Raw genomic sequence first — 19323 nt, forward strand, 5'->3', positions numbered from 1 at the left:
TTATAATAGATTACTTAAAAATAAATATTTTGTATACACAAAAGTGTCAAAATTTAAAAAAAATCATTATTAAACTTAAAATTTGTCTTTTTATTTATGATTGTGAATGGATGAATGTAAGTTTCATAAGCAAAAACGCAGTAAATAATAATTATACTTACCTACTGTTTTTAACTTATGATCCGTAATAAAAAATAAATAAGTTATAATACAATAATTAGGTTGGTATGCATATTTTTGAAAAATGCAATGTATTTTTATGCAACGATATTTTCTTCAAAAGATAATATTGGAATGACATTTCGTCAACTAAATGCGCGGAACTTGTAACTCCGTATTAACCAACTTCACAGAAGGAAGAAAAAACTGTTTTAAAATAAAACGGACTGGTTTAGGAAATTTGAACACTTTTAGTATTTTAATGTTATAAATGAGTAAATCTGGTCATTTTTACAAAATATTTATTAACATAGAATATAGAGGAGTTACATGTTTGCTTTTGTTTTTTTGAGATTTGAGCTGGGAGTTACAATGTTTGAATTAAAATAAACAGCACCAAGCTTTACAGTATCTATTGCTTGTCTACATTATGTCTGAATATTCAATAAAATCGCATAAATAGGGGTAATAAGCATCACATAAATGAACAAAATAATATTTAATTCATTTTAATTTTCGAGTTAGCTTTGAAATGACAGATTATTATAAAATTAGTGATAATCAGCCACCATACTTATTTTCAAGAACTGAAGGTATTCTTAGTTATTTTATTTCATGCCTTTCTTGATATAGTTGAGGAAGGCTGCAAAGAATTTTGGTTGCATAATAGTACTTTAATTTATTCGTACAGGGACAAAGAGATTGGAGGGAGCTCTTGCTATTCTTCACCAAAACGCAGTTTGAAATTAATATTTCCATTTATTAGATTCATTATATTGCAGTGCTCGAATATAAGTCATTAGTTTTCCTCCTGGTCGTACCTATGGATTTTTAAAATCTAACACCAATATTTTTTTTATTAAAATGATGGCATAAATATGTAGCATGGTATCTTCTTCTTCTTCCACGGTGCTACATCCCGGGGTGGGATTTAGCCTCCTCCACAACCGCTCTCCACTCACTCCGGTCTCTCGCCACACTTCTCCAGTTACCGGATCTTCCTATATGAAGCCAGTCAATTTCTACGGCGTCAGCCCATCTCTTTCTTGGACGGCCTCTGGGTCTCTTCCGTTGGGATAGCCACTTCGTCATGATCCTTGGCGCTCTAACTTCAGGCATTCTCTCCACATGTCCCGCCCATCGTAGTCTTTGGAACTTACAGTGTCTTATGATTGTTTGCTGTTCAATCAGCTCTTCCAACTCGTGGTTCATTTTAATTCTGTAGTTCCCATTTTCCAACGTGGGTCCAAAGATTTTGCGGAGTATTTCGCTCGAAGACAGCTAATTTGTTTTCCTCGTTTTGAGTCAAGCACCAAGTCTCACAGCCATAAGTGACCACTGGCCTTATAATCGTTTTATAAATTAGAAGTTTACTTCTTCGGCCTAGAATTTTCGACCCCACCAGTCGCTTGCAGGCATGCCAGCATTTATTCCCGGAGATAAGGCGGATTTTTATCTCCTCTGCTGTCTTATTTTGGGTATTTAGGCTGGATCCGAGATACGTGAACTTGTCCACCCCTTCATATGCATGCTGTCCTACAGTGGCGGAGGGTGGAGGTAGGCTGTTAAGATCCGCCATAAATAGTGCACATTATCCTTTTTCAGTCAAATGTATATGTTTTTATTGAAATAAGACTACAATTTACAGATGGTATTGGTTGGATTTTAAAAATCAATTAAACCCTGTCTTAACCAAACCATAATAGTATTGGTATATTTTAGGCGATATGACAAAATTGTGCACATTTTTTCATTCTTACTTATTTGTTTTCGTTAGATTAAGAATACGTATGACACATATTATTGTTGGTTCATTTTTTTAATTCATCAAGCTATGCCTAAACCAAACTATATTAGATAAAAATTATTATTCTATCTATAAAATATCCAAATTTATGTGTGATTTAATTGCATAATTTTAGATATTTTATAGATATACGAGTATTTTTTGATTATTATCTATTATGGCTTGGTTTTCGCAGGGTTTAATCGAATTTTAAAAACTAACCAACACCATCTGTAAAATGTAGTCTTATTTCAATGAAAACAAGTATGTATGACTGACAAAGTTAAGTGTGTAATATTTATGGCGGATCTTAACAGCCTACCTCCACCCTTCGCCACTGCTGTCCTATGACTATATTCTGCAGCGGTACCTGATCGCGTGTGCTGACCATATACTTAGTTTTTGACTGGTTTATTTCCAGCCCAGCGTTTTCTGCTTTTATTTTCATAGTGCCACCATGGTCGATCATCCTCTGTTTGGATCTGCTTGTAATTAGTATCCGTCAGTGTGGTCTTTATCTGACTTATTTTTTTAGAGGAATTCCCAGTATTTTTAGGCTTTGCAGCATCTTATCCCTATTCACACTGGCGAAAGCTTGTTTAAAATCAATAAACAGGTGGTGGAGTGTCAGGTTGTATTCGTGCGCTTTCTCCATAGTTTGCCTCATGAGATGGATGTGATCTATGGTGGATCTATTTGGTCGGAAGCCGCATTGGTATTCTCCCAGGATTTCCTCACCATAGATCATTAACCTGCTATACAGTACAGATGAGAAAACTTTATAAGCTGTGTTTAGAATTGTGATCCCTCTGTAGTTATCGCAGATTGTTTTGTCTCCCTTTTTCAGAATAGGCACGATTATTATACCCATCTTCCATTCCTCAGGTAGAATTTCTTTTTCCCAAATATTGAGAATTATCTTGTGGATATTTGCTTCCACTGTAGGGCCACCAGTCTTTATCAGCTCGGCTGTTATCCTGTCGGTTCCAGGTGCTTTATTGTTTTTCAGCGTTCTTAATGCTCTTCTTACTTCAGGCAGAGTAGGCTCATCAATAAATTCCTCAGCAGTGTGGTACAATACTTCTTCCGTTTCCTCATGACCATTATTATAAGCCTGATTTAAAAGTGTTGTGAAATAGCCTTTCCATCTTTCCATAATGTCCTTCTTTTTGATCAGCATTTGTCCTTCACTATCCTTACAGGAGTTTAATCAGGGTTGATAGTATTTAGTCTTGTAAAATTTTCTGGGATCATTGTTTCTTCTTTGACATTCCATGTCTTGAAGTATTCTCTTGAGCATCAATCGCTTTTTCTCTCGACAGAGCTTTGTTGCAGTTTTTCTCTTTTCTTTATAAGTTTCGTAATTTTGGCGAGTTTCCCTTTGTAGGCATTTCTTCCTTGCTTCATTTTTTTCAAACAGTGCTTGCCTGCAATCAGCATCAAACCATCCTGCATCTATTTTTGCTTTGTTTTCCCCCAGAATTTCTGTGGCACTCGTGATAACACAGTTTTTTGTATTTTCCCAGTCCACATTCACATCATCGGTTACTAAAGTCATTTTTAAGTTTGTTTCTATAGATTCCTGGTATTTATCCAAAATTTCTTCATCCCTCAATTTTTCAGCTCTCCATTTAGTTCTTCTCTGGCCTTCTTTTTTCAGTTTTAAGGAGATTTTTTGTTTTAATTTTGCTCTCACCAGGAAGTGATCAGAATCGCAATTGGCTTCTCTGCAAACGCGCACATCCTCCACTGTTGTCGCTCTTCTTTTTGATATAAGAATGTGATCATTCTATTTGGTTGCATGTATTATTTCCAGGTATTTTCCAGGTTCCTTTGTGGATATTTTTATGTTTAAACCATGTACTACTAATTAATAAATTATTTGCAGCCGCTAAAAAGCATAGACGTTCACCATTATCGATTGTCGTTTGATGCAAACTGTGCTGCCCAGCTACTTATTTAAATGCTTCATCTTTTCCAACTTTTGCCCAGTCTCAGTCGCAGTCTCCCAAGATAATTAGAGCATCATGTGGGAAGACTTTTTCGCAGGCTCTCTGCAGATCTTCATAGAATCTATCCTTAATTTCCTCGGTCGCATCATCAGTTGGGGCATAAACGTTGATGAACGTAATATTGAAAAGTGTACCTTTCAGTTTAAGTTTACATAATCTCTCACTAATTGGCTCAAATCCTAGTACTGCCCTGCGGATATCAGAGCTGATTAAGAACCCAGTTCCATAGCGACCCTGCGTACCTGCAGATCCACTGTAATACAAAGTGTAGTTTCTCTTGTTTATGAAACCTGCGCCCTCCCATCTTATTTCCTGCAATACAGTCACGCTCATTTTATACTTATGCAATTCAATTGCAACCTCCTCCATCTTGCCCGGCTGCAACATAGTGCGTACGTTCCATGTGCCACATTGTATATATAATCGTTTATCCTTAATTCTTTGCTTGGGTCGTTGGTTTATGGGGAGTCCGGGGTTCGTAATCAGGGTTTTTTTTACCGTGTTGGGTGATTAACCCTACGACGAACCCTCATCCTTTATCCGGGCTTGGGACCGGTCATAGCGTAGGTAGAGTCGTTCCCTATTACTATAGGCGGAGATTGTGACATGGTATGGCTTTGTTTTTCCAGGCTTCTTTAAACGCAGTTATATAATCAGCATGAACACGTTTTTTTTTATTTCTCAACCTCATTTCAATTACAGAGCGAATCGTTCAACCTCAATTTGAGTGTGGTCCTTCTCCTTTTTTTAATGTACATTGGTGATATTACGTGGCATTGCAATATTAATTTAATAAAGCATTGGTGAGTACTAAATTTTTTCCTGGTTTTTTTCCCTGTTCCATCACTATACAGAATAGCGGTTTTATAGTCGTCGTCGTCGTCGTCGTAGAAAGAGGCAGAAGAGGAAGAGTAAATTATTGACATATTATTACACTGGAAAGCTAATTTGCAGTAAGCCCACTTTCGACTTCAATCAAAACATTGCAAAGACCATCAATCGTTTTTGGTTGCAGAGAGTAAAATTATGAATGGCAAGTTTTGTTTTAAATTATGTGCTGGACACATTAGATTTTGGATATATCAAAACGCATTGTCTATTGTAAACACAAATTTTTCAGTAATTTTGTCAGATTCCTTTTCTCTTCTGGCGTAGGTATTTTTTCTTTTCTTGCTGAACAAGGTATTTTAGTCCATCTAAATTATTTGTTTGACTGAAATAGTTTTCAATTCAGGTATTCAAATTTCTGACAGACTTCTATACTATGTTTAAAATGTTTATTTGTCCCTTAAAATGGTCGAAATCAGTGTTTCTAAACCTTTTTACAGCTGTGGATTACTGAAATTATTAGAAACGTTTTACGCACCGCTAACGTATAAGGAAAACATATTATATAATATATAATAACGTATGATAGCAGTTAATTTCGTCACGTAAAACCATTAATATATTTAAAGACAAAAACACAATGCTCAAATACTTACAGTTAATGCTGCTCTGGTCTTTTCATTTTCTGATGTTTTAAAATAACTCCACAATATTGAAACAAGTTATAATTTTTGGGGGTGTCTTCACAGCCTTTCTGGTGTTTATCATTTTGAAGTGTTTGTATTTTTCTTCACCAATAACTTTTTTTTAAAAATCACAGGGAATAATTTTGGTTCAAGTTTTTCTATATGAAAATGGAGACCAAGCTATACATATCAACAGACGACGTAATAAAATAATGACTGATACCTTATTTTATCAACCAAAAGTTGAAACGGCCAACTACTATGCTATGACCAATTCATAAATAAAAGCACCATATATCTATGTATTAGTTAAATACATAGAAATAGGTATGTACCTACATATTATACATATTCGGCGTAAAAACCTCAAAAATGATAATCATGCACGACTATTGCCACTCGATTACTAATGGTAGGTAGGTACCTACCTATCATACATTTTTTTAACTTCAATGTGACCTGTATGGGCATTGGTTAATAATAATCGCTGGCAAGCTATATTATTTCGTCTAGGTATCTTATAGGTTCAAAATGCTTGGGTGACTAGGTACAATGGAAAAATGGCGTTGCGAAAACCTTTATAACATTTTGTAGTCTTGGGACATCTCTCAACAGCAGCCTCAAAATGATTGATTCCTTGCTATAATTAGAAGAGAGGCGATCTTCCTGTTTTTTTATCTTCACAGAATTATTAAACTCATTATTTCGTTCTTCCAGTCAGCTTTGAACGTAATATTAGATTAAGGCGTTACTTACGTTAGGCATTAAGGCGAGATATAGGTACCTAGGTACCTAACTTGCCGACAACACCGAGTTGAGTCTTTATTTTAATTGAGGCTTTTCAGCGATTAGGAATGCAGTATATGTATGAATAGAATAGTTACCTAAATTATAATAATACTTATATTATAAGTACCCACATATAATTTGATTTTTTACGGCGTATTGAAAACCTGTGTTATTAAAAATCTATAAACCTTATAGAGATAAGTACCTATCTTCTTCTTATTGTGCCATCCCCTAGCGGAGGTCGACCACCATCAAAGCGATCTTATCTTTGTCGTCTGCTACCCGGAACAGTTCGGTGGAGCTGCACTCGTACCAATCACGGAGGTTCTTAAGCCACGAAATGCGGCGCCGTCCTCTGCTACGCTTCCCATTGATCTTTCCTTGAATGACAAGTTGGGGAATGCTGTATATGTGTCCTCTCATAATGTGGTCGAGGTATTGTAGTTTCCTGGTTTTGATACTACGTAGAATTTCTCGGTCCTTCCCCATTCGATTGAGAACTTCAACATTTGTCACCCAGTCAGTCCAAGGAATTTTGAGGATGCGTCCATACAGCCACATCTCGAAAGCTTTAAGTCTCCGTGACATCTCTTGGTTTAGCGTCCATACTTCCATGCCATAGAAAAGAATTGAGAGCACATAACAACGTACCATACGCAGTCTCAGACCTAGGTTAAGATCTCGATTGCTAAGGAGGCGTCTCATTTTGAGAAAGGCGCTCCTTGCGATCTCAATTGTAGTTTTTATTTCCTGAGACTGGTCCCATTTCTCATTGACCCATAATATCGTTGTTAGGCAAAAAATACAGCAAATCATTAATAATTAATAATTATTATGCTGTGTTATAATATGAATCATTATTTTTTACTGTTTATGTGTTAGCAGATCTAAAAAACTATAACGAAGTGATCGTATACTATTTTAAACCTTTAACTTCCAAGTCGTATTTCTGATATAAATTTTATAAGCCCCACATGCCTATACGCTGAAATGATTCATTATTTTTCTATGTTACTTAGAGAAGCTTCATACATCGATTGGCGTAGGCCGTAGCGTATCGTTATACCGTACAATAGACAAAGGGTTAAGTTGACGATTATTCGTTATAAGAAAAAATAATATATTATGAATTTTGCAGCAATGTGAAAATAGATTACGGCAAAGCAATAATTCCTTACGGGGCTTCCCAAGTTTTCTAATGCAGCTCGAAGACGGTGAATTCCCATAACACGGGTAAGTACAGCGCAATTATTTTTTACTCTAGTAGGCTTAAAATGTAATGACGTCATTCTTTAGTTCCTCGTACCTACTGCAGGTGCCTGGTCATGCGACTTCGAAACATTTTGATTTTTGATAATAGTGTAAAGATAAACCATCACTTATTTTATAATAATGTAGTGTTTTGAATGTATAGTTTCGTTATAATTATATTATTACATTGAACTAGCTAAAGTTTTGTGATGTGATTTTACTTCATTTTATGACATGTGATTAACGTAACCAATTTCGTTTGCCTAATCTAAAATGTTTTTAGGTGATCGAAGTTGGATCCTGAACAATTATTACCTACCGCATGAGATGAAAAAAAATACTCAGTATTCTTCGCCTAGAGAGATTCCACTTATCATCTGGGTCAATGTCAATGTTGGCGTAAGTAGTAAGTACTTATAATGGTACGTTTACATTTGACACTAATATCGTCATATTTATGTATGACACCATATTCACTTAATGGTACGTTTACATTTGACACTAATATCGTCATATTTATGTATGACACAATATTCACTTAAGTGTAAACAGTAAGTATATTTGTATCTGCCACTTATTTTGCTTGTGTCGACTCTCACCTACCACTTATTCAATCTACTTATATACGCAAATGTAAACACCGCGTTTTCGACAAGTTCGAACTTGGAGCGATATATCACCGAAGTTGGACCACCGTCTACTTTTATGTCAAGTACCTGACACAATATTCGTAGTTTGACAGGTACCTAGTGAATTGCATATGTATATTTCTAAAACAACGGACAATCAATAATCATAGGTACACCATGAATGTATGCCCAACGTTTACGTTAATAAATGTACTGTAGCGATCTGTCAAAAATCATAGACAATGAGAAATAAATCGGATGTGCCGTGTTCTATGGATTTTGTTCGAAAATAAAATATCGCTTGTTCTCGGCACATACGATTAATTCTGATGCACTCTGTGAAGAAAAAATGCGCTTCAAATGGTATTACCTAATTCATTTTGGCCCACACCTGCACTCGTATTAGGTACGATAATATTATATTGAATATGCAATGACGATCAAGAGCTAGATATCGCAATGTTACTGTTAATCGTTCTTCTACGCATTTCTGAATTGTGTGTCTTGTTTTTTGGCAAAAGGTCCAATCTTGCAAACTAAAGTTCACAAATTGAGTTGGATCTTCGATTTTAAACTCTGACATTAAACGGAAGGCACCTAGTTCTTCTCGTCGCTGAATCCATTCCCGCACCCATCTAAACCATTTTTTCCTCCTTTTTGTTGCCAAAAGACTTAAAATAATAACACTCGCTACTTTCTTTTTTAACATTCCCATATTGACAACTGACATAACGTTTTTGAGAAGTATACAAAATAAGTGTCCGAATAAATTACAATATCATATGTAAACACCGCATATATTTATTCCAATGTTGCCATTGAATAAAGTGTCGAGACTTTATTTCAACGAGAAGTATACCAGAATTTTATGTCAGATCCATGCAGGTGTAAACAGTAAATGAAATTTTATGTCCGACACATAAAATAAGTATAACGGTATAAGTGTCAGATGTAAACGTACCATAAGTGTAAACAGTAAGTATATTTGTATCTGCCACTTATTTTGCGTGTGTCGACTCTCACCTACCACTTATTCAATCTACTTATATACGCAAATGTAAACACCGCGTTTTCGACAAGTTCGAACTTGGAGCGATATATCACCGAAGTTGGACCACCGTCTACTTTTATGTCAAGTACCTGACACAATATTCGTAGTTTGACAGGTACCTAGTGAATTGCATATGTATATTTCTAAAACAACGGACAATCAATAATCATAGGTACACCATGAATGTATGCCCAACGTTTACGTTAATAAATGTACTGTAGCGATCTGTCAAAAATCATAGACAATGAGAAATAAATCGGATGTGCCGTGTTCTATGGATTTTGTTCGAAAATAAAATATCGCTTGTTCTCGGCACATACGATTAATTCTGATGCACTCTGTGAAGAAAAAATGCGCTTCAAATGGTATTACCTAATTCATTTTGGCCCACACCTCTACTCGTATTAGGTACGATAATATTATATTGAATATGCAATGACGATCAAGTGCTAGATATCGCAATGTTACTGTTAATCGTTCTTCTACGCATTTCTGAATTGTGTGTCTTGTTTTTTGGCAAAAGGTCCAATCTTGCAAACTAAAGTTCACAAATTGAGTTGGATCTTCGATTTTAAACTCTGACATTAAACGGAAGGCACCTAGTTCTTTTCGTCGCTGAATCCATTCCCGCACCCATCTAGACCATTTTTTCCTCCTTTTTGTTGCCAAAAGACTTAAAATAATAACACTCGCTGCTTTCTTTTTTAACATTCCCATATTGACAACTGACATAACGTTTTTGAGAAGTATACAAAATAAGTGTCCGAATAAATTACAATATCATATGTAAACACCGCATATATTTATTCCAATGTTGCCATTGAATAAAGTGTCGAGACTTTATTTCAACGAGAAGTATACCAGAATTTTATGTCAGATCCATGCAGGTGTAAACAGTAAATGAAATTTTATGTCCGACACATAAAATAAGTATACGGGTATAAGTGTCAGATGTAAACGTACCATAATGAAGTTAGAATGTCACCATCAATTTCCTAGGGTAAACAGTCTATTGTAGAAAAAAAAACTATCAATTATAATCTGGATGGCGAACCCTTTTGAGTAGGTATATTAATATTTTACTAAATAACTAAATGAATACTTTTTTAATCAATTTTTATGGGTAATGATTACTCTCTGGTGTTTGCTTTTCTCCATCGCCAACCACCACGTCTCGACACACATAGTCGAGCGTATACCATGGTGTACCGAACGTTGGGCGTTTTTCATAGCTGTGCTAAGAGTGACACCTGTAGAATCTTCCCGATATCTCGATTGGCCTGCAAGAATGCATGATTTCTAGTCCAATTTAATCTATTATGGTCATGCCTCAATGAAAAAAGACCTTGCTCATCATATGACGTTTCAAACTTTTTGAAAGAAATAGTGCCCCATAGAAACCAAGTTACAATAACCGAGCGGGTATTAAAACTTACTCATTTGTATACATTGATATAAGTACCATGATAATACACCGTTTCATACAAAATCACAATATTAAAGTGGGCAAGTTTTGCAGAATAGGTCAAAGACATCTTTCAAAAATCTCGAATAATCCTTTTTTTGCAATGTGGGTAAAGTTAATATTTAACTACTTGCTACAATATAATATAATATATATATATACATTAGCGTTTTGGAAAGAAATGTTGTACAACAATAACCCTTATTGCGATGTAGGTAGGATTAATTTTTCAACCACATTTATCCACATTTTTATGTCCAGAGAGATTTGAATGAATGGATGGGACCTGTCGGATCTTGATTTCTATTAGCATCGTTTGCGAGGGTCCTTTCAATTTTTCAAATTGCGTATTCTCATATAAATGTTTGTATTCTATACAGGTGCCGTACGTAAACAAAAAGAACTGATGACTTCATTAAAATCTTGGATGCTGGCCGCACCGCGGCCAACATCGATTATTCTAACTCGGAGAAAGATCAGATGCGGTGCCTGGACATGCTCGCCACATACTGCGTGCAGGAAGCTAACCATGAAAAGAATATAAACATGAAACGGGATCTGTTCACCAAAGCCACAAACCTATACACCACTGCCGACAAAATCATCATGTATGATCATGTAAGACGATACCTACCCACTTTCATTACCTATTTTATTCAACCTAGTCAAATTTTGTTCAAATTTCTTTATATATAATAATATGAAGTGAACTTTACAATTTACAAGTTCAATCCATTCACAACATGACTTGGAAAAACAAAATGAAAACAACTGATTTTTCATTATACAACAGCCGAATTTACTTTACCGGCGAAAATGCTGTACATCTGTATTTTTTTTTTGCAGAATCTTTTGGGCCGAGCATACTTGTGCTTGTTGGAGGGTGATAAAGTGGTGGACGGTGGATGCGCAATTCAATTTTGTGGTGAATCAATCTTCCAACAACATCCCCTCGCTGTTCTGGAAAGTGTGCATCGCTTTCAATAAAAAAGACTACCGCAGCGCTCTCGGCTTCTACAGGGAAACTCTGAGAACCAACCCCAACCGCCTGGCTGTTCTCCGTCTCCGTTTCGGCATGGGCCATTGCTTTATGAAGCTAAATAATCAGGATAAAGCAAGGTTTGGGATACTTACATTGTTTTAAATATTTTTCACAGCAAACGTCAATCTGTGAAATGAGAATATACTCATCTCTCATTTAAAATAGTTCAATATAATAGTTTAAATATTCAGTTAAGGGGGGACATGCTCGTCGAAGGTCAAAATTGAGTTTTTATTGTATATTCAAACCATGATCCTGGACACTCCTTAAACGTTGTAGATGATCTATTTATATAATTTTGAAGCCTTATTATCTTTTATAGTTATTTTAAACATTTGATGACTGCATGAAGTATTTTTGTTACATAAAATAGTATTCTTTTAAACCTCTCGCTCTAATGTTTTAGAATATAGTCATATTTCGGTACATAACTGTGCAGTGGTGTTAAGATTTTTTACATTTATTAATTTTTAAACGCATTTATAAAACCATTAGCATAATTTATTACGAGATAATTTTTGTAAAATATTCACGATAAAAAATTATATTGATAATCTCTGTGATCCCAAATTTGACAAGAATTGGGCATTTTATTATTCAAAAAATCGGCAAGATTAACACATTTCAAGATGATTCTAAAGATATTTATTATAAACTATGTCTTTGACCATTCAAGTGTGATAAAAATCTTATGAATAATGATTGCTTTATAATAATTATTGACCTAAGAATAAGGTAGTGTTTTTTTGAAATACGCCATTTCTTTTGTCATTCCCTAGTGATTAAGCTACAACATACGGCCGTAGCCATAAATTGACAAACTATAATTGAAGTAGGGAGTAAAATGATATTGACGCGCGTGTTTGAACATGTACCGTTTAAAAAAAAATAAAAAAAAATTCGGTTAGGTACATGTTCAAACACGCGCGTTAACATAATTTTACTCCCTACTTTAATTATAGTTTGTCATTTTATGGCTACGGCCGTATGTTGTAGCTTAACCACTAGGGAATGACAAAAGAAATGGCGTATTTCAAAAAAACACTACCTTATTCTTAGGTCAATAATTCTTATAAAGCAATCATTATTCATAAGATTTTTATCACACTTGAATGGTCAAAAACATAGCTTATAATAAATATCTTTAGAATCATCTTCGAATGTGTTAATCTTGCCGATTTTTTGAATAATAAAATGCCTAATTCTTGTCAAATTTGGGATCACAGAGATTATCAAAATAATTTTTTATCGTGAATATTTTACAAAAATTATCTCGTAATAAATTATACTAATGGTTTTATAAATGCGTTTAAAAATTAATAAATGTAAAAAATCTTAACACCACTGCACAGTTCTGTACCGAAATATGACTATATTCTAAAACATTAGAGCGAGAGGTTTAAAAGAATACTATTTTATGTAACAAAAATACTTCATGCAGTCATCAAATGTTTAAAATAAGTATAAAGGATAATAAGGCTTCAAAATTATATAAATAGATTATCTACAACGTTTAAGCAGTGTCCAGGATCATGGTTTGAAAATACAATAAAAACTCAATTTTGACCTTCGACGAGCATGTCCCCCCTTAAAATGAATATCTAGAATTTTTCAAAATTGAGTTTGCATATTTCATCAAAGATCCATTAATTCTCATGTTTTTTTAAGTTTTGTTGATTTACGGATGAATGCCATGTGCCAAGTGCAATTTTGCATTATCTATCTTATATTCAAATTCTAAATAGTCATGACTCATGACTCTGGATCCAATTGGTAATGCAAGTGGCTAAACATCCATTTCTCATAAAAAAAATATTTTATATTTAAAATATTTTTTCCAATGAAAAACCATTATAGTGTAACAATAATTTAACCCTGATCATCCACAGATACGATTTCTAGTGCGCATGAATTACACAACTGATAAACATTCTACGAATAATGTTTGATTTATAATAATTATTGACCTAAGAATAAGGTAGTATTATTTTGAAATACGCCATTTCTATTGGCATTTCCCAGTGGCTAAGCCACAACATACGACCGTAGCCACAACCATAATCTAACCTAACCGAAAAAAATATTTTTTTAAATCGGTACATGTTCAAACACGGGCATTACCATGATCTTACTCCCTACTTCATTTATCATTTGTCAATTTATGGCTACGGCCGTATGTTGTAGCTTAACCACTGGGAAATGCCAATAAATATGGCGTATTTCAAAAAATAGTACCTTATTCTTAGGTCAATAATTATTATAAAGCAAACATTATTCGTAGAATGTTTATCACATTTGAATGGTCAAAGACATAGCTTATACGAGGGTGGGTCAATAAGTCCTTAGAAAAGCCGACAGGTGGCGCGACTAGTACTGTAAGCGGTTTGTTTTCATGCAGCGGCACTACCGATTCAGTATGCTGCGAAGTTTCAATCAGATTGGTCGGGTTGTTGTGTGTTTCTCGTACATTTAAAAAAAAAATTGCTTGTGGAAAATGGAAAAATGGAAAATGGAGAAAATTGAGTTTAGAGCTGTTATTAAACATTTTAATATAAAAGGGTTAACAGCAAAGGAAATAAAAAATGAGTTGGATTTAGTTCACGGCATATCTGCTCCTTCACTTGCAACTATTTATAACTGTTTAAATGAATTTAAACGTGGTCGTACATCAACAAAGGATGAACCACGCTCAGGACGTCCTGTAGAGGTGACTACACCAGAAATGATCAATAAAATCCACGATATGGTGTTAAGTGACCGAAGATTAAAGTTGAGTGAGATAATTGAGGTTACAGGGATCTCAAAAGGTAGCGTCATTTCTATTTTACATGACAAATTGGGCATGAAAAAAATTTCTGCAAGATGGGTGCCGCGTTTGCTCACAGTCGACAAAAAACGCAATAGGGTGGTGGCCTCTAAAGCCCTGTTGTCGCTCATGCAACGCAATCCGGATGAATTTTTTCGTCGCTTTGTGACTGTAGATGAAACATGGATACACCACTATACTCCCGAGACGAAAGAACAGTCAAAGCAGTGGATTGCGAAAGGCGAACCATGTCCAAAGAAGGCGAAAACCGTAAAATCAGCTGGTAAGGTTATGGCTACTGTATTTTGGGATGCACGTGGAATTATTTTCGTTGACTATTTGGAAAAAGGAAAAACAATAACAGGGGATTATTATGCATCTTTATTGGACCAGCTAAAAAACAAAATTGAAGAAAAACGGCCTCATTTAAACAGGAAAAAAATCCTCTTTCATCAGGACAATGCCCGTGTTCACACATGTTTAGGATCAATGGCTAAAATTGAAGAATTGAAGTTCGAATTGGTCGACCACCCACCGTATTCGCCAGATTTAGCCCCCAGTGACTTTTTCCTTTTCCCAAACTTAAAAAAATGGCTAAGTGGACAACGTTTTTTTTCAAATGAAGAAGTCATCGATCGGACAAATGCTTATTTTGAGGACCTTCCGAAAACTTATTTTTCTGACGGTTTAAAAAAAATTGAGAAACGTCTAACCAAGTGTATTGAGCTCCAAGGAGATTATGTTGAGAAATAAAAAAAAAATACAAAAATAAAAACTGTTTTAATGCTTTTTTCTAAGGAATTATTGACCCACCCTCGTAATTAGTTTCTTTAGAATTATCTTCAAATGTGTTAATCGTGCCAATTTTTTAATAATAAAATGCCTAATTTTTGTTAAATTTGGGATCACAAAGATTATTAAATATAATTTTTTATCGTAAATATGTCACTATATAATGTTAACATTAATTTTACTAATGGTTTTGTAAATGCGTTTAAAAAATAATGAATCTAAAAAAATATTAATACCACTGCACATGGATGTACCGAAATATGACTATATTCTAAAACATTAGAGCGAAAAGTTTAAAAAAATACTATTTTATGTAATAAAAATACTTTATGCAGTCATCAAATGTTTAAAATAAATATAAAGGGTAATAAGGCTTCAAAATTATATAAATAGATTATCTAAAACGTTTAAGGAATGTCCAGGATTATGCTCTGAATATACCTAATAGGTTGAGCAAATGGCTGACATCCATTTCTCCTAAAAAACAAAATCTGTCAATACAAACCTCTACTCTGTGGAGGCCCATATGATCCTATTAGGATCGGACATGGTCGAAAGAAAAAAGAAAAAGAATAATAAAAGCTCCATTTTTACCTACGCTGAGCATGTGGGCCGTTAAGTCTGTAAAGAAAACATGAAGAAATTATATGAACCTATAATTATGTCTGATTAATAAAATTACATACTTAATGTAAATATTATGATATAAATTTCATATATCACATGAGTATGAAATGAAATTTATGACGAAAAGAATAAAATCCTTTCTACATAAATTTTAAAAAGATCTCATTGCTCCATCTATCTAGTAATCATAATAGTAATTCAAGAACCTTGTCTATCCGCTTAATTCAGCAGGGTGAAAATTTTTCTCAGTTCAGTTCATTCAGTTGTCTTGTAATTTGTTTTCAGGGTTACAATCCAAGTCCAATAACAACACAGAGAATCGGGGGTTGTGTGCGGAGAACTGTTACTAACTTTCACGAGAAACCGCGACCAGGCTACGCAGTTTGCACTTTCTGCATTTGTCCTGCCGCACTTTGGCCTCGAGCAGATGTATATCATTTTATCGAGGGGATTCAGAGAATGTATGTATATTTTATATCATATTTGTACAGGCGTACAGTTAAAATTATATTTTTTACTGGCCCTACAATCCGATGTGGATCTCGGCTGCTTCATGAAGAGGTCTCATAACAGATATTTTTTACAAGAAATATATGATCGTTTGCTCAACCTATTGGGTCCACAGCTTAACAGTTGATATTCCTAAATAATACACGTGATTTAAGAATGTAACAGTCTTCATTGAAAATATTTAACTTGGAACAGCCTCAGTAAAATACCCATTCGAAAAATCTTGGATCTTCTCAAGCTGACTCAGCTGGCATGCGATAAATCTAGGGTTGATTCCCATGTCATGTTCTAACATTTTTATCAATTAGGTTTGTTTCTGAACCTGTTTCGAGTTATGTATGGAAGATTGATGAATGTTTCATTGTTAAATCTTGTGTAACATCTTGAAGAATCTATAATTTAATTTAAACTATTAAAAAGTACTAGTATGTCAGTACGAAAATTCGAAGAGATCCTTATGCTATCTATGAATCAAAATTTGTATATAATAGAATATGACCTGGTATTCACCACTTAAGAAAATTGCTTTACAATAATTGTTTTGTTCACCCATACGCACTTGCGGCAGGCCGCTGCGGCTAGCCGGCATACAAAAAACGATATGCGGCCTGCCGCAAGTGCGTATGGGCACTAAGCTTTTTATCAAGTCATCATCATCAGCCGGGGTCGATCTACAGTTGGATGAAGGCCTCCCTTAGCTTCCTCCATTTTTCTCGGTCCATAATTATTTACTGCCACATACATCCTTCTTCTTGGTCGTTCACTCATGGCTGAGGATCGTGACCACTTTTTAATTTTGCCATCCAACTTTATTGCTGAGTTTTTTCTTATTTTTTTATCAAGTATGAGGACTGAAATTTATGTTCTAGTCTATGTTATTATAATGTTGTAATTATTATTGTTAATACTGTATGGTGGGCGAATTTAAATAATTCATGCAAAGCCAATGTATAAATATATTAAGTTGTTTTATTGTATTCAACAATTATTCCTTCACTGGGCCTCCCAATGTTTCAAAAATGTCATAAAGGCTCAACCAAAGAACTACGAGATAATAAAAATTCTTGGATCACTATACGCTAAATCTACCTTTCAATCTTAACGAGATGTAGCTCGTGCACATCTCAAGAAAGTCACTGATCAATTCCCAGATGACATCGAAGCTTGGATTTAATTAGAGCAGTCTGATTTGCAGTTATATCATCCCATTTTTTATTAATATACAAGACATAAACTTTCATTTTTAAAGATATAATAATTATGTATAACCATCTTAGTCATTTTGTCATCTGTCTTTGTTTCATCGTTGATACTAGATAGATCAATATACACTTCAGAGAAGAGGTGTTTATTATCTGCATTGTGAAACTTGTAAAACAGTTTAGAGATTCACACAATTCACCAAGCACATCTTTATAGCGAGCAGCAGCCATATTGTAGATCCAATTCATGGTCCGAAATATGTGTATCTATATGACAAGGGTGATCGACTAAATCTCATGGAGCCATTTGGGATAAAAAAGTGTATTCCAAAAAAGTCTATGTGGATGTTAATCTGTAAAAGACTTGTTTTCGCAGGGTTTAATTGAATTTTAAAAACTAACCCAACACCATCTGTAAGTTGTCTTATTTCAATGAAAAAAATATGCATGACTGACAAAGTTTAATGTGCACTATTTATGGCAGTTCTTAACAGCCTACCTCCACCCTTCACCACTGCTATCTATGCCCCAAGGCTTTCTATGCAATGTGCTGCTCACCCATCTAATGGTTAAACAATCAATGAAATGTAAAAACAATAAATTGTTGACTACGTAGTATACGTTTATACAGCAAATACTTTAAGTAATATTCTGATTATTTCTGTACATGTTTGCTTAATCTTATCAATGCTTTTTTGTTTGCAGTATGAGAATTGTTTGAACAAATTCCACGCTCACCATAATGTGGATGGTTTGATTTACATGGCCCGAGCTGTGTCGTATGCGAATCGACTCCAGGAAGCCAATATAGCTTTGCTACGAGCCAGACGAGTTGGGCCTTGTAACGGCTCTCTACTCTACACCATGGTGCTCATCCTGAGAAGAATGTCCGCCCACGTTTTGATTGGTCACAGAAGTTTATTACTTTCAATACTTACCTATGTAACTACCTACCCACAGAAAATTGATTAATTTTTGTATCATAAATTTCATGATTTTTCCTTTATAATATTGATGATTTATTGTAATATATTTAGACCAAGCAAAGAAATTACACGTTACACATTTTTGTATCATAAATTTCATGATTTTTCCTTTATAATATTGATGATTTATTGTAATATATTTAGACCAAGCAAAGAAATTACACGTTACACCTCCTTACATTTTTAAGTTTAAGTCGACCACCCAGTTAAGTACCTCTTGGATTGATGATTGTTAATAGAAAGGTAGTTTAAAGTATTTTAATAAATAATTGATGTTTTATGATAAATGTTGAATTTCATTTTTTCACCCTTTCCTTTGCTCAGCTGTTATAAAATATTATTATATTCGCAGAGAGCATAATATTCATAGACTATAGATACATCTAGACGCCACCCGTTGCATTGCTAAATGAAGCTGCGTGCCATGCGTTTGGTTTGTGGGCGAGCGAACGCATTCGTCTACAAATGTTCGAGACTATAGACCATTTCGGTAGTGCTCGCACTAGACGCTTAGAATTAAAATATAATTTTCTATAATAATATACAAATAAATAATCACGAACATATATCAACTTACCTATGAAGCGTAATACCATCTTTTTGATGATCAGTACGGCTACCATATTTTAATACAACACATAAAACCATCTTTCCTGCTTAAATAACTAAAAATATTTACCAATGACTATGTTTAACACAAAA

At 34.4% G+C, this 19323-nt stretch overlaps 1 protein-coding gene across 1 annotated transcript in view; it reads left to right on the forward strand.

Annotated features, from left to right (window-relative positions):
* The window catches only part of LOC147073510 (RNA polymerase-associated protein CTR9 homolog), a 43593-nt gene extending 24762 nt beyond the window's left edge, over positions 1–18831 (forward strand). Inside the window, exons 3-8 of the mRNA XM_085944558.1 lie at positions 7399–7493; positions 7795–7917; positions 11037–11274; positions 11503–11775; positions 16209–16384; positions 18341–18831. Coding sequence (XP_085800684.1) covers positions 11267–11274; positions 11503–11775; positions 16209–16230 — 303 coding nt within the window. The 5' untranslated portion in view covers positions 7399–7493; positions 7795–7917; positions 11037–11266 and the 3' untranslated portion in view covers positions 16231–16384; positions 18341–18831. The remainder of the gene's footprint in view (positions 1–7398; positions 7494–7794; positions 7918–11036; positions 11275–11502; positions 11776–16208; positions 16385–18340) is intronic.
* The last annotated feature ends 492 nt before the right edge of the window (positions 18832–19323 follow it).

Source organism: Rhyacophila brunnea, unplaced genomic scaffold (assembly GCF_057557595.1).
Source record: "Rhyacophila brunnea isolate RB1 unplaced genomic scaffold, BYU_Rbru_1.0 scaffold_17, whole genome shotgun sequence".
NCBI classification, from domain to species: domain Eukaryota; kingdom Metazoa; phylum Arthropoda; class Insecta; order Trichoptera; family Rhyacophilidae; genus Rhyacophila; species Rhyacophila brunnea.